This window comes from Sylvia atricapilla, chromosome 1, assembly GCF_009819655.1.
Source record: "Sylvia atricapilla isolate bSylAtr1 chromosome 1, bSylAtr1.pri, whole genome shotgun sequence".
Lineage (NCBI taxonomy): Eukaryota > Metazoa > Chordata > Aves > Passeriformes > Sylviidae > Sylvia > Sylvia atricapilla.
Window position 1 is genome coordinate 9,517,981 of NC_089140.1, and position 12,224 is coordinate 9,530,204.

The 12,224-nt window shown below is 44.4% G+C and overlaps 1 protein-coding gene across 1 annotated transcript in view; it reads right to left on the reverse strand.

Moving 5' to 3' along the window:
* The window catches only part of PTPRN2 (protein tyrosine phosphatase receptor type N2), a 629,378-nt gene extending 619,972 nt beyond the window's left edge, over positions 1–9,406 (reverse strand). The window contains exon 1 of the mRNA XM_066314564.1: positions 9,141–9,406. Coding sequence (XP_066170661.1) covers positions 9,141–9,282 — 142 coding nt within the window. The 5' untranslated portion in view covers positions 9,283–9,406. The remainder of the gene's footprint in view (positions 1–9,140) is intronic.
* Between the last annotated feature and the right edge of the window lie 2,818 nt (positions 9,407–12,224).

A 12,224-nucleotide genomic window follows, 5' to 3' on the forward strand; every position in this document is an offset into this window, starting at 1 on the left:
AAGATTTTGCTGGTTTGAGTGAGGCATTGACTACCTACATACTGAGGCTACTGAGTTTTGCTGAAATCTAGAACAGGAAGGAAGATTTCATGAGGCTTTTGAGATATTTATCACTGAAGGTATTTAATAGTTGACATCTACCACATCAGATATCAAATAAAGCTGAAACCTAAGTGATTTATATACAAAGGATTCTACACTACAAATTTAAATTATAACAAACCATTTTTCCAAGAGAAATAAACAATAATGTATCCATTCTTCAACAAATAGAATAGACATTCACATCATTTGGTGGTGATTTACCCACATTAATCAAGGCCTATAACCTTGGATGCTATTTTTTTAATTCAGCACTACAGTGCAAATACACTGTAATGTCTGACTTATAAATGTACTCTGTAAGAGAGGCCAGATTAATAGGACAATATCTTTTACACAGACACAAGCCAAGATTCCATGCCTTTGAGACCTTAAGATAAATGGCATAAACTAATCCTACCCTCAAAACCCATCTCCCTGTTGCACATCATGGACACCAGCACTAATAACAACCTTGTGAGCCAGGCTGTGGTTTAGGTCCATTCTTTTCTATTTCATCCAAACCAATACCCTTTAAAAAAGAAAGATCAACAGTCAGTGTCAGGAACAGTGTAAAATTTTGTTACTGCCATTCTGTACTGCAAAGCTGCAGGCTGGTATTCATTGAAAAAACCACAGACAATTGCTTAACACACAAACTCTTCCTCAGGCCTGAAGATGAGGCATGAGGTGAAGTAAAGTTGTTGACTGAAACAACTGCTCTGAGCTTAACTGAATTGTATTAAGCACATAAAAAAGTTGTAGAGAAAAGACAACTTCTGCACTTGGTGCAGAGCAGAATAGTAAAAGAGGTTATATCTTTACCCATTTTAGGGCAGCAACAGACAGACAGATAATTATCTCCTACAGAAAAATGTAAGCAGAAGATTTCTCTGCACCAGAAATTCAAAACACCTCATTCAGCATCCACAACTGATTTTCATAAGGTACTTTGTAGAATATGTTGAGGTTCAAACTTGGCAGATCAAGGATTAACTGGGGAAGAGGGAGTAAAAAAGTGGGGGTCACATGTATCTGGGTATTTCCTGAGTTTAGTTGAACTTGATAAGTTCATTGCAATGCTTAGTGTGTGATTGGTCCCTGCTGCACTGTATTCTATGAGGACATCTGGAAGTCTGTGACATTTTGGGAGGCACATCTATCTCTGCACATTACCTTGTGCTTGCTGGCTGTGATTTCAAGCTTATGTAACTATCATTGCATGCTGCTAAGCTGTGACTGAAAGAAGAGACCTTACACCCACTACAACCAGCTGTACTTCCCATAAAACTTCTAGTTACTCATGTAAAAACAGCTTGTTTAATCAATGTGTTACTTAGAGGCAAAATAGGTAGGCATTGTAAGCACTAACTCTCTGTCCAGATAGACTGTGTATCAACAAACATTGTTTGGTATTTAGGTACCATTTGCTGAAACAAACTACAGGGGAAAAAAAACACAGTGAGATGCAGTAATTTACTACGTTACTTCTCACGAAATTCCTTCTCAAAAGAAATAAAATCTATAAAGTTAAGTTCCTCTAATCTTTTTAGAAATAGAATTCCCTAAATGCTGGATGAATACAGCTGTTCTGAATGGCAAACTCTTATGGGGAATGCAGTAATATATTGACTCTGTGAAATGATTGAGGTAGGTATAGAACCCTTCCACCACCTCAAAAATAAAGGCCCTAAAACTCCCATAAGAAAGCTCATTAATATATGTACACATTAACATCCGTTCCCTTCATGCTTTCACTTGACTGTCCATAACTCATATCTTCATGGTCCCCTTCCTTCAGCTCTCCAATACCAGACTCCCCTGCCTTTTTCTCTGTCTTGCCTGCAGACCTCCTGCACATTTACCTGTTGGTTTTTTTTCCCCTTTACTTGCTCATTCTGTTGTGCCCATTTCTTCTCTGTCTCATTCGGATGTCACCTTCACTTGTTTGCAATTACCAGAGACTGATTTTCTCAGAGAAATATCTTTCAAGTATTACAAATATCCATCAGCCATCTCACTTCAGTCGCTTATGTGACAAAACTGCTTGATACTCACAGAACCCCCCTACAAAGCTCACTGGCAAGACCCATAGATCTCAGAAAGCTTTTGAAGAAATGTAGCTGGTGATCCTCAAGCAACCTAACTTCAGTTTAGGCTACTTCATTAGTCTCCCCTAGTGGGAAAAGGCAGATGAATCACCCTCCAAATGTGCTTAGCTGTCCCCAAGTTTAACCTGCTTTTTGAAGTGCTGAAGTGCAGCACCTACCATGTAGGTATTTACAGATACTTGCCCTAGCCTGGGAAATGTATTAAGATAATACTAAGTAGAAAGCAATAGCTGCACTCAGAGAGACATTTATCTGACCTGTGTTAGATATGTACAGTTGGGTAAAATTAATTGAAATTTATATACTAGAAACAGGTTAAAAAGGAGCCTAGAGTGATTAGCTCAATTAATTACATTTAGTAAGACGATTCCCAACTGTTACATTATGAGAAATAAATCCTTTCTATTCCCAGAGCAGTTTCTCATAGTGTATATGCATTTCTTGACACCATTTTTTTTTTTTTGGCACAGCTTTGGCCTGAAAGAATGAGTTAGTAGTTTTTATTTTGCAAATCCCTTATCCTTCTAGTCACCTTCCTTCATTTTCTCATGCCTCAAACTGATCCACTAAACATCTCAGGTTTGCTGCTGCAAGTGACCGTTTCTTCCAAGAGAAAAAGTAACTCCATTTAATCTTAAATTTACATCTTTACTGATCATATATAACTCACTAATCTTCATTTCTGATCTCCTATTCTAAAGATTTGTCATTCCGTCCTTTAAACATCCACATTTTAAAATGCCTCTCTCTATTCCTTGGCTTCACTTCTACTTGCTTCCCTTCATCTGCATCTTCACCTGCTTACTCCTCATTTGCAAATATAAAACTGTTTGACCAACAACAATATTGCTCACTGCCTTCCTGGATTAATTAATAATGACCATGCTGAGCCCAATCAAATACACATCCAGCTCAGCACTCCTGTGACGGAAGCTAGCAGTGAATTTTGCCTCTTGGAGACTTTCCATCCTCTGCCCAGTTTATGACCAAAACCAAATCAATCTTTCCTCCAGTTACTGAATTTCCATCCAAATCTGCCTGTAAACAACAACACAGGTTTTAGCAAGACAGTAGGTACACCGATTTTGTATGAATAACTGCAGAGATTTTAGCTAAATTTCAGGCTACATTGTCAGTAGAATAAGACCAATATCATTTTTAGGCAGCTGGAATATACACTGCCTTTTGACCTGCACAAGTCTTCTTATGGATTTGGATACATATGAATGATGGCAACCACCTACATCTGAGCTCATGTTCTTACGCTCTCTTTCCAGGCAGTGGAAATCTGACTGCCACAGGGGACCTCAGCTCCTGGTTCTTAATGAGCTCAGCACCCCCAGGGACTGCAGCTGCACTTTGCTGTCCCTGGCAGTCTCAGCACAGCGCTGTCTGTAACCCACACTGTTGACAGTCACAAAGTACACAGGCCACTGCCTGTCTATCAGCAGTGTGTCAACACGACCTGCCCTGGGCTGTTTGAGAGGAACTGCCCAAATGTTCCAGGATCTAACCACCAGGAGGGACACAATTCCCTCTCAGGAGGCTGACTGACGTCACGGCACTGTGATGGTGTGCTGGGGTGAAGCTTTGAAGTGCTGGGGTGCACTCAGGTAGGAAGCAGAGACAAGCTTATCTTGCAAAAAACTTCTGTTTTCTCTTAGTCAGTAAGACAAACAAGAAGACAAAAAAACTCCCAAGAAATCCCATCCTATGAACAACCTTAAGAGCACCCCGCAACTGCTTCCTTTGACTGATAAAGAAACAATTCACTTCCTGTCCACTTGCAACTTTGAACACAAACAAGTTACAGTAAAAAAAGCTGTTGTAGAACAGTCATGGCATGATGCCAATAATATTAATGCATGTTCTTACCTGTAATTCTGCGGAACTGACAGATAGACATGCCTTGATATCAATCTACCTTAAAGCTGCTTTTTAATGTAACTGATAACTTAAGATACACAAAAATAATTTTGATGAAAGGAAGGTTCCCCTACACTGAAACCTTCACATTCTAGGCACACAGCCTTGTCTTAATTAAATTATTTTGCTGCTATTTTTACTTTCTGGTATTATATCATAAATTACACTCCACCATCAATCATTACATCAAATAAAGACTTAAAAAAACCCCAAAACAACAGAGTGCTTATGAGAAGTTACAAATTAATGCAACTGGAAAGTCAGGCGATTTTTTTGTACTGAACAGATGGTAACACTCTAATTCTCCTACTTTCTCAGCCAGTCTGCTACAAGCCTCAAACCAGAACTTTGATCCAAATGCTACTGAAGTCAATGGGAAGGTTGACATTGACTTTGGTGAGCTTCAGCTCAGCTGCTGCAAGAAGCAAAACTTCTGTCCTCTTGGATCTTCACAGCCATTAAGAGTGATGGCTAAGAACAACAGCCATGGTAGTTTTGTTAAGGTAACATCCATCCAACAAAAACTAACCCAAGATACACTTCTTTGCTTTTCCCCATGAAACATCCATAGACAAAAGCCCTCCATCACTGCCTCCTTTGGATAGTGTTTGAAACACTGAATGAAATGAGAAAAAAATCTAAATAAATTTTTTTTTCACCTGTCCTACTCTTTATTCACTCTCTTGCAATTTAAGAATCAACACTGGAGAAATGCTTTTCATCAATAGTAACTGAAGTTCCTGCTCTTGCAGTTTCTTAATTCTGATCAACTTTAGCCACTTGGAACTTCTAACCCACCTGTAAATTTTTTTTTCAGTGGTTAAATATGCACATGGTATTTTGTGAAAATACTGAACTTAACACGCAGCATTTTTTAGGCCTTTGAGTAAAGTTTCTATCCTCAATTACATTTAAATCCTAGAGAAATGTAAGACACTGTCTTTGCTCACTGTATGTGTCAGGAAATCACAGCTAAAGGTTTAGGAGTATATTTCATATTTATAAGCTGAAATGCGACTTGTCTTTTTGTTAGCAAGTTAAAAACTAAATTCACACTCATTTGGCAGACAAGAATTCTTCCTGTGATTGCTTCAATACAACTCTGAAGGAACTTTTACACAGTGTATGGAACCAATTTATGATGAGTGTGGAACAAATGTTTCGGGAAATCTCCACAGCATATCAATGTCTTCATTTAAGAGGAAAATGCAAACTGAAAAATGGGTTTGCACACAGCACAAAAGATCAAATTATATTGCAAAATTATATTCGCTGAAGGTTATAAGCATCATTTTACACATTAGAGGTCAATGTGAAGGCACTGCAGCAAGCTCATTTACTCTCTTCTGAAACATATGAGTACAACTTCTGCTATAAAGTACTGGTGTTTTAGTACTAATGAAAGAACGTGATTAAGAATGTTCACAGCTTACTTTGTTATTGAGTTCTCTATCTCACCCAGACTACCTAAAATAAAAATAAAGTATCACTGCAACTTTCTGAATCAATTATTCTACTTAAAAAGCTGTACAATGAAAATATTTCAGTAGTTGGGAGCTGCAATTTTTTATTGAAGGTACTGCTTAGTGTTATGACCATCAACACAAGAATGGAATAACCCAAACCTTTGGAACTGAGCAAGCATGATCAGAGTGTATTTTTCCCCAAATGATTACTTTGTAAAACACTTAAAAAGAAGTTCCATAATCTTAAATGAACTATGTCTTATAAATGAATAAAGATTTCTTTAGAATATTAAACTCCCAACCACAGTGTTTCATTAAAGACTAATGAATGCTACTATGTACTTAGTTGATTTTTTTCCTGTGGAAAAGATAAGAATCTCTCTCCTGGCCCAGATCTGGGCAAGAAAAAGAAAGAGGAAAAAGACTGTACTTTTCCTTATTTGGTCACATTTAAAATGTAGCTATAAATCATCACAGAATGATGAATGATGAAAGGTAAATGTCAAGAAATGAAAGAATATGTGCTTCTGTGGTTAATTACCACCTTATCAAAACACCTCCCCACAAGAACAATCTACAAAGTTTCATGAATTACAGAGGCAGAAGAAATAGAAATCTTGTATCTTAGTTAACTCCAACTTTAAATCTTCTAATTTTTTAAGCAAGTTTGTAATTATGTTGCAAAATAAAGGTCAACATCTAAAGATGCTCAGTATACTGGAAAGTGCAGACAAAAGTTGACCATAAAAAAGAGGGAAGGAATGAAATTGGATTAATCCACCCCATGAAATGGCAAAGGTCATGAACTTCTGCTTCGGAAACAACTCTTAGGAAGAGTTCCTGAAATAATGAGGGGGGGAAACCAATAAAAATATGTTTCTAGAATTACTTTGCTTTTAATGCAGTTTTCAGCACACGTTCTAGAGGTCTCACCTATCTATGCACCAAGCTGTCTTCAATTTTCAACTAAAGAAGATGGGACTGTGCACGAGAAGAAACCAAATTAGTATCTTTCACATATAACCACAAATCATCCCCAAACTTGGATTCCTCGTACAATTACAGTTATGTCTCCTGATTGTGTCTAAAAATTGTACTCCAAAATTGAACAGAATCTACAATAATAAATAGTTTGAACTCAAGATTAATGAGATCTGAAACGCTGGTCAATAAAAGAAATAAAGGAACTCTAATGGAAGAGACAGCTAAAACTGTTTCACTTCGAGCAATGCAAACGTTTTCCTGCATCTTGTCAAACACAATCAATTTCTTCCCGTCTTTCACGGAGAGCCCTGAGGTACCAGTGAGGTCCCTATCCCAGCAAGAAGTAAGGAGGCTCAGCTTGTTTGGCTGCCCTTGAAATGCCTCCAAATTATACCCCCAGACAGTGGATTCACTGTGTAAAATCGAGGCTGCTCTTCCCCCAGACCCTTCCACACAAGGACAGCCTTAGCAGGCAGGCAGGGATCCTTGCCGAGGCAGGAGCACAGGGAAGCTGGAGGGAAGTAACAAACACACACACATTGTTTTTGTGTTTCAGCTACAACAAATGGAAGAAAATACTCTGTGACCCAAACTGATCTGCAGTTTGTGTTTAGGGAGAGAGAGTCGAAATCTGACTACTTCGAAAGCACAGTGCAGGCTACTGCATTATTAAAGGTAAAAATTACAGCTATTACTTGCAATATTTTTATGCAAGCTTTCTCCTCAGCAGATTAGGAAAAACAGCCTATATCTATAGCAACCAGGATAGAGGAGAGATGGATAAATCCTGTCCAAACCATTTCTCCTTAAAACCTTGCATTCCTACCTTCACTATAGCAAGCATAATAGCTCATTTTTATTGCCACTTGACTGAAGCCTCATTAAAAACATGGTCAGCTGATTTTAATTCCTTCTTAATAAACAGAATGTACATGAGGAAAACTGCAACAATATTCCTCTAAATGGCTTCCTTTGTTTCTTAAAGGAATTTAAATTTTTCGACTTGGAAATAGATTTCTTAGGTTTAGTTTTTTTTAGCTTTCATTCTGATCTCCATAACTGCCCTAGGTAGATATTAAAATGGGAAAACCCACAAAATTCTCTTAGTGATGACCTTCTTGACTTAAAGTCAGCTTTGGGAAGATACTGTAAGTGAAATGAAATTGACTTTTTTAATAGATAATAACGTTAATAGACAATTCAGGTGAGCATATAGTGCTGAGTGTCTCAGTGCAAGGGAAGGACTGCCAGGGAGAGTGTCACACGAGAACGGCATGGATTTGAAACACCCAGAGTTTGTTTTCAGGTGTGGGTCACCTCGGAGGTGGGGATGTTTAGTGCAGATGGTGCCTTCTGAACGAAGAAGGGGTCGGTCGAGATTGTCTCGACAGAAAGCGGCTGATAAATGGTGCGCCCTGGGCAGCGCTGGGGATTTTCTGACAGCCCTGAAAGAGCCTTAACCCGGAGCCGGTGCCGAGTTCCACCTCCAGCAGCGAGAGTTGGAGGGGAGACTCCACCACAGGCTGCATCTGGGGGATTATGGCCCGGAGATTTCCTGTCTCCTTCAAATATAAGGGCACTTCAGTGGGCTCAGTCCAACAAACCGGGAGAAGGGTTAAATATTTGGAGGCTGGAAGCATTTTCGGGGACTCGCCGCTGGCGCACCTCGGCTTTGGGGGCCTCGTGAGCCCTGGCCGAAGTTTTCGGCGTGCGGGGACAGCGGGCGGGATCCCCGCAGGGATGTCCCCGAGGCGGGACACGCCGCTGCGGCAGGGCCGGGGGCAGGAGGGGCGAGGGGCCGGGAGCGGGTCGTGAAAACACCGGGGGGACGGGGACAGGCAGCGGGAGGCGGCGCTGAGGCACCGGCGGACGGGGCCGCGGAGCCGGCGGTGAGGGAGCGGCGGACGGAGCTCCGTAGCCCGGAGCCGGCGGTGAGGGACCGGGGAAGGAGCCCCGGGGCCGGCGGTGAGGGACCGGGGAAGGAGCCCCGGGGCCGGCGGTGAGGGACCGGGGGATGGAGCCCCGGGGCCGGCGGTGAGGGACCGGGGAAGGAGCCCCGGGGCCGGCGGTGAGGGACCGGGGGATGGAGCCCCGGGGCCGGCGGTGAGGGACCGGGGGATGGAGCCCCGGGGCCGGCGGTGAGGGACCGGGGAAGGAGCCCCGGGGCCGGCGGTGAGGGACCGGGGGATGGAGCCCCGGGGCCGGCGGTGAGGGACCGGGGAAGGAGCCCCGGGGCCGGCGGTGAGGGACCGGGGGATGGAGCCCCGGGGCCGGCGGTGAGGGACCGGGGAAGGAGCTCCGTAGCCCGGAGCCGGCGGTGAGGGACCGGGGGATGGAGCCCCGGGGCCGGCGGTGAGGGACCGGGGGATGGAGCCCCGGGGCCGGCGGTGAGGGACCGGGGAAGGGGCCGCTAACCCGGGGCCGGGGGACAGGGACGGGCCCCTCCACAGCGGCCGCCGTGCGGGCGCGGCCGCCGGGGCCCTGCGGAGCCGCCTGCGGGGAACTCCCGGGCAGCAGCAGCGCGGGGACAGACCCCGCCAGCCCCGCGCCCCCCGCCCCTCGCCCCACTCACCGATCCGCGCCTCGGCGGCCCCCGCGGAGGGCGGCTGGATGCGCGGGGCGGCGGCGAGCACCCGCGGCAGCGGCGGCGGCGGCAGCAGCGGCAGCAGCAGCGGCAGCAGCAGCGGGAGGACGGAGCCCAGCGCGCCCATCATGCCTGGCCCATCGCACGCCCCGCTCCCCTGCCCGCCGCCGCCAGCCCTCACTCCATGCCGCCCGCCCGCCCTGCGCCTCCCGCGGCCGCTCCCCGGCTCCGGCGGCCGCGGCGGATTCAACACCCAGGACAGCGACCGGCGCCGCCCGCCCCCGGCCCCGCCCCGGCCCGCCCGGCAGCCGCAGGGGAGCGCTGCCCGCTCCGCCCTGCCCGCCCCGCCGGGACCGCGACCTCCGCCGCCCCGGGAGCGTGGCTGGGCGCGGGGAGCGAGTTACCGTGCTTGTTTCATACACCTGTACCGGGAAACAATGGGGCCGTACCGGGCAATGGGCATTAGCTGGACACAAGAAGTTTCCACCCCGGCAAGAGGGAGAACTTCCTTTCGTTGAGGGTGTCAGAGCACTGACACCGAGGTCGTGGGGTCTCCCTCTCTAGAGACATTCCAAACCCTCCAGGACATGTTGTGACCCTGTGTGTCCGGGTGACCCTGCTTTGGCAGGAATGTTGGACAGGCCGATGTCCAGGCGTCCCTTACAACCCTAAAAATTCTGGGATTTTGTGAAACCGGTTCGCCCTATCAGAGTTTTGTCCTGAAACATGTGCCAGCTGAGTAGATCCTCCCTGTGGCCTCCTCAGCAGCTGTTTGTTGCGTACCAATGCTTTCTCCACAGATAATTACTGGCTATTCCAAAGGATTTAATGAGCCCTCAGGTGAGTTTGCCTGGGAGACATCCACATGTGTGACATGTTAATCCTCCCCCTTCTATCCCCAGATTACACGAAGTGAGAGCATCAGTCCAGGCTGCCAAGGAGGGATCAGGAGTGTCAAGCTCACGGAATCCCTCCTGGTTCACAGGCTCTCCTGTACTCACAAATTCACTGTAGCAAGACTCAGCCTTTAACGCAGCAGTCACAGCCACCAAGGTGACACAGCACAGGTGCCATGTCTCCATACAGGGGGATGTGGTTTTGGCCAGGACAGCCAGCTCCACGCCACACCAAGTGATGCTGGTCCCACTCCCCTCTGTCACCTAAACACTGACTGAAATGTCAGATTCCCACAACCTTCTTCATACTTCAGGTAAACAGCTCTAACTACACCTGACATGCTTCATCTCTGGCTTTAACCAGAATGAGACACACTCGAGGTATTTAAAAAGATTAAATATTGTAATATGTGAAGTGGCTTTGGCATGGAGCAGAAAAGCAAGTAACAAAAGTCCACAGAACAGAGTAAATCTGGAAGAGAGCAGAGACCTTCCTCCTTGCTCATTTCCAAGACTTGGGGCAGGGGGGCTGGATGGGAGCTCATGGGGAGAACAAGAGGCACTTGCAGGCATCTGCAGACAACTCTTATCCTCTCCGTTTTGCTCTGTGGGAAAAGCATGGGGAAAAAAAAAATCATTGCTTCTAGAACTGGTGCAAAGTCACCTCCTTTTCTGGTTAAGACTGGTGACTCGGACTCAAAAAAGGGGAATACTTGATTCAGAAAACAGAAAAATTCAAAAAAATGTATTGATACTGGATGGTCTTTTCGAACGTTTCTGCTCTTGAGGTCTGTTACATGACTGCTTATGTCTTGCAGGAGAGAGATTTCGCTAAGCCAAAAGGTCCCTTTGCCTCAGAAAAGATCAATTTTGACGACACTGAGAGAAATCTGAGCACTAAAAAGGGAGAAACAAAAAAGGAGGGAAAAGCATTCTGTGGAAAGGACAAGATGAGAAATGAAAGTGCTGAAACATAAATTAGTATATTCTCATGGGTTATGCAAACCATCTGGCTTTAAAAGCTAGTAGTGGGAACAAGGAAAAAGGTCATCAGAATTAGCAGAGAACTGCAAAACAACTGAAGGTAAGAAAGCAGCAAATGGCAGGCACAGCGAGAGAACAAGTTGTACGTCAAAATACAAAATAGCAGTGATATTACTGGGAATCGGTGCAGCTCTGCAAGGAACGATTTGCATATTTTCTGTGAATTTATGATCAAATACTATGCAGATTTTAAAAGGAAATTAAAATTCTCATAGCCACTCCGTGCAGAGGATTAGCAAAATAATGACATTTGTTCAAAAGCATTTGAAGCAATGTGAAAAATCAGGCCAAGAAAAGGCATTCATCGAGGACAGGAAGAAATCCTTGAATATACAGATTCAGTAAGACAGGAGTCAGATGTTAAGGAACGAGTAAAGAGTCAATCAGTAGGTGAATAAGCCATTTGGAGATAACTCAAGTAGCAATTCTCAGGATTGGCAAGTGCAAGGCATTCCCTGCCTGGCTGTACTTTACAGTTTTGTAGTAGGCTTCACCTAACAAAGATACACAGATCTGTCTTAAAGCCCCAGGAGCAGACAGATTGAAGTAACGTGTATTAGGTATAATGAATTTTATTTAATGAAGTGTAAAAACTGCAAGGCTTGAGTCTGTGTGCAAATTAGATGAAAAACAGTATCACCGTGTAAATAACATGTCACATGCAGCCTCCTTGCTGGCTCACAGTCATTTTATCAAGACAGTTATCAGTGCCAAGGTTTTCAATAGTTTGTATAATAAATTGAGCATCCATGTTTATGTCTACCAACTTGTGAGGTTGTTTGGATTGTGGGTTTTGTTATCATGTTTTCAATAAGTTTCTGAACTGTGGAAAAAGAAATCCTAAAGCATGCAAGTCATTCGTGGGAATTTCCAGAAAGACTGGAGAAATTACTCCATTCCTGAAGTCAGGGATGTTGTGAGGCTCAAACAGAACTGGAGGATTTGATAGTTTTGGAAAAACAGTATCAGCAAATTATTTCTGTAAGGGCATATTTAAATCTTTTTGGTAAGGGATTCTAAAGATATTGAATGGTGGCTGAGAGGGTAGAATATCAGCTCTCCCTTGCTAATGTGTCTGAGTGTGAGGTGAGTGTGAGGCTTCATGAAAGAATGACATTGGAAATTACAGAAT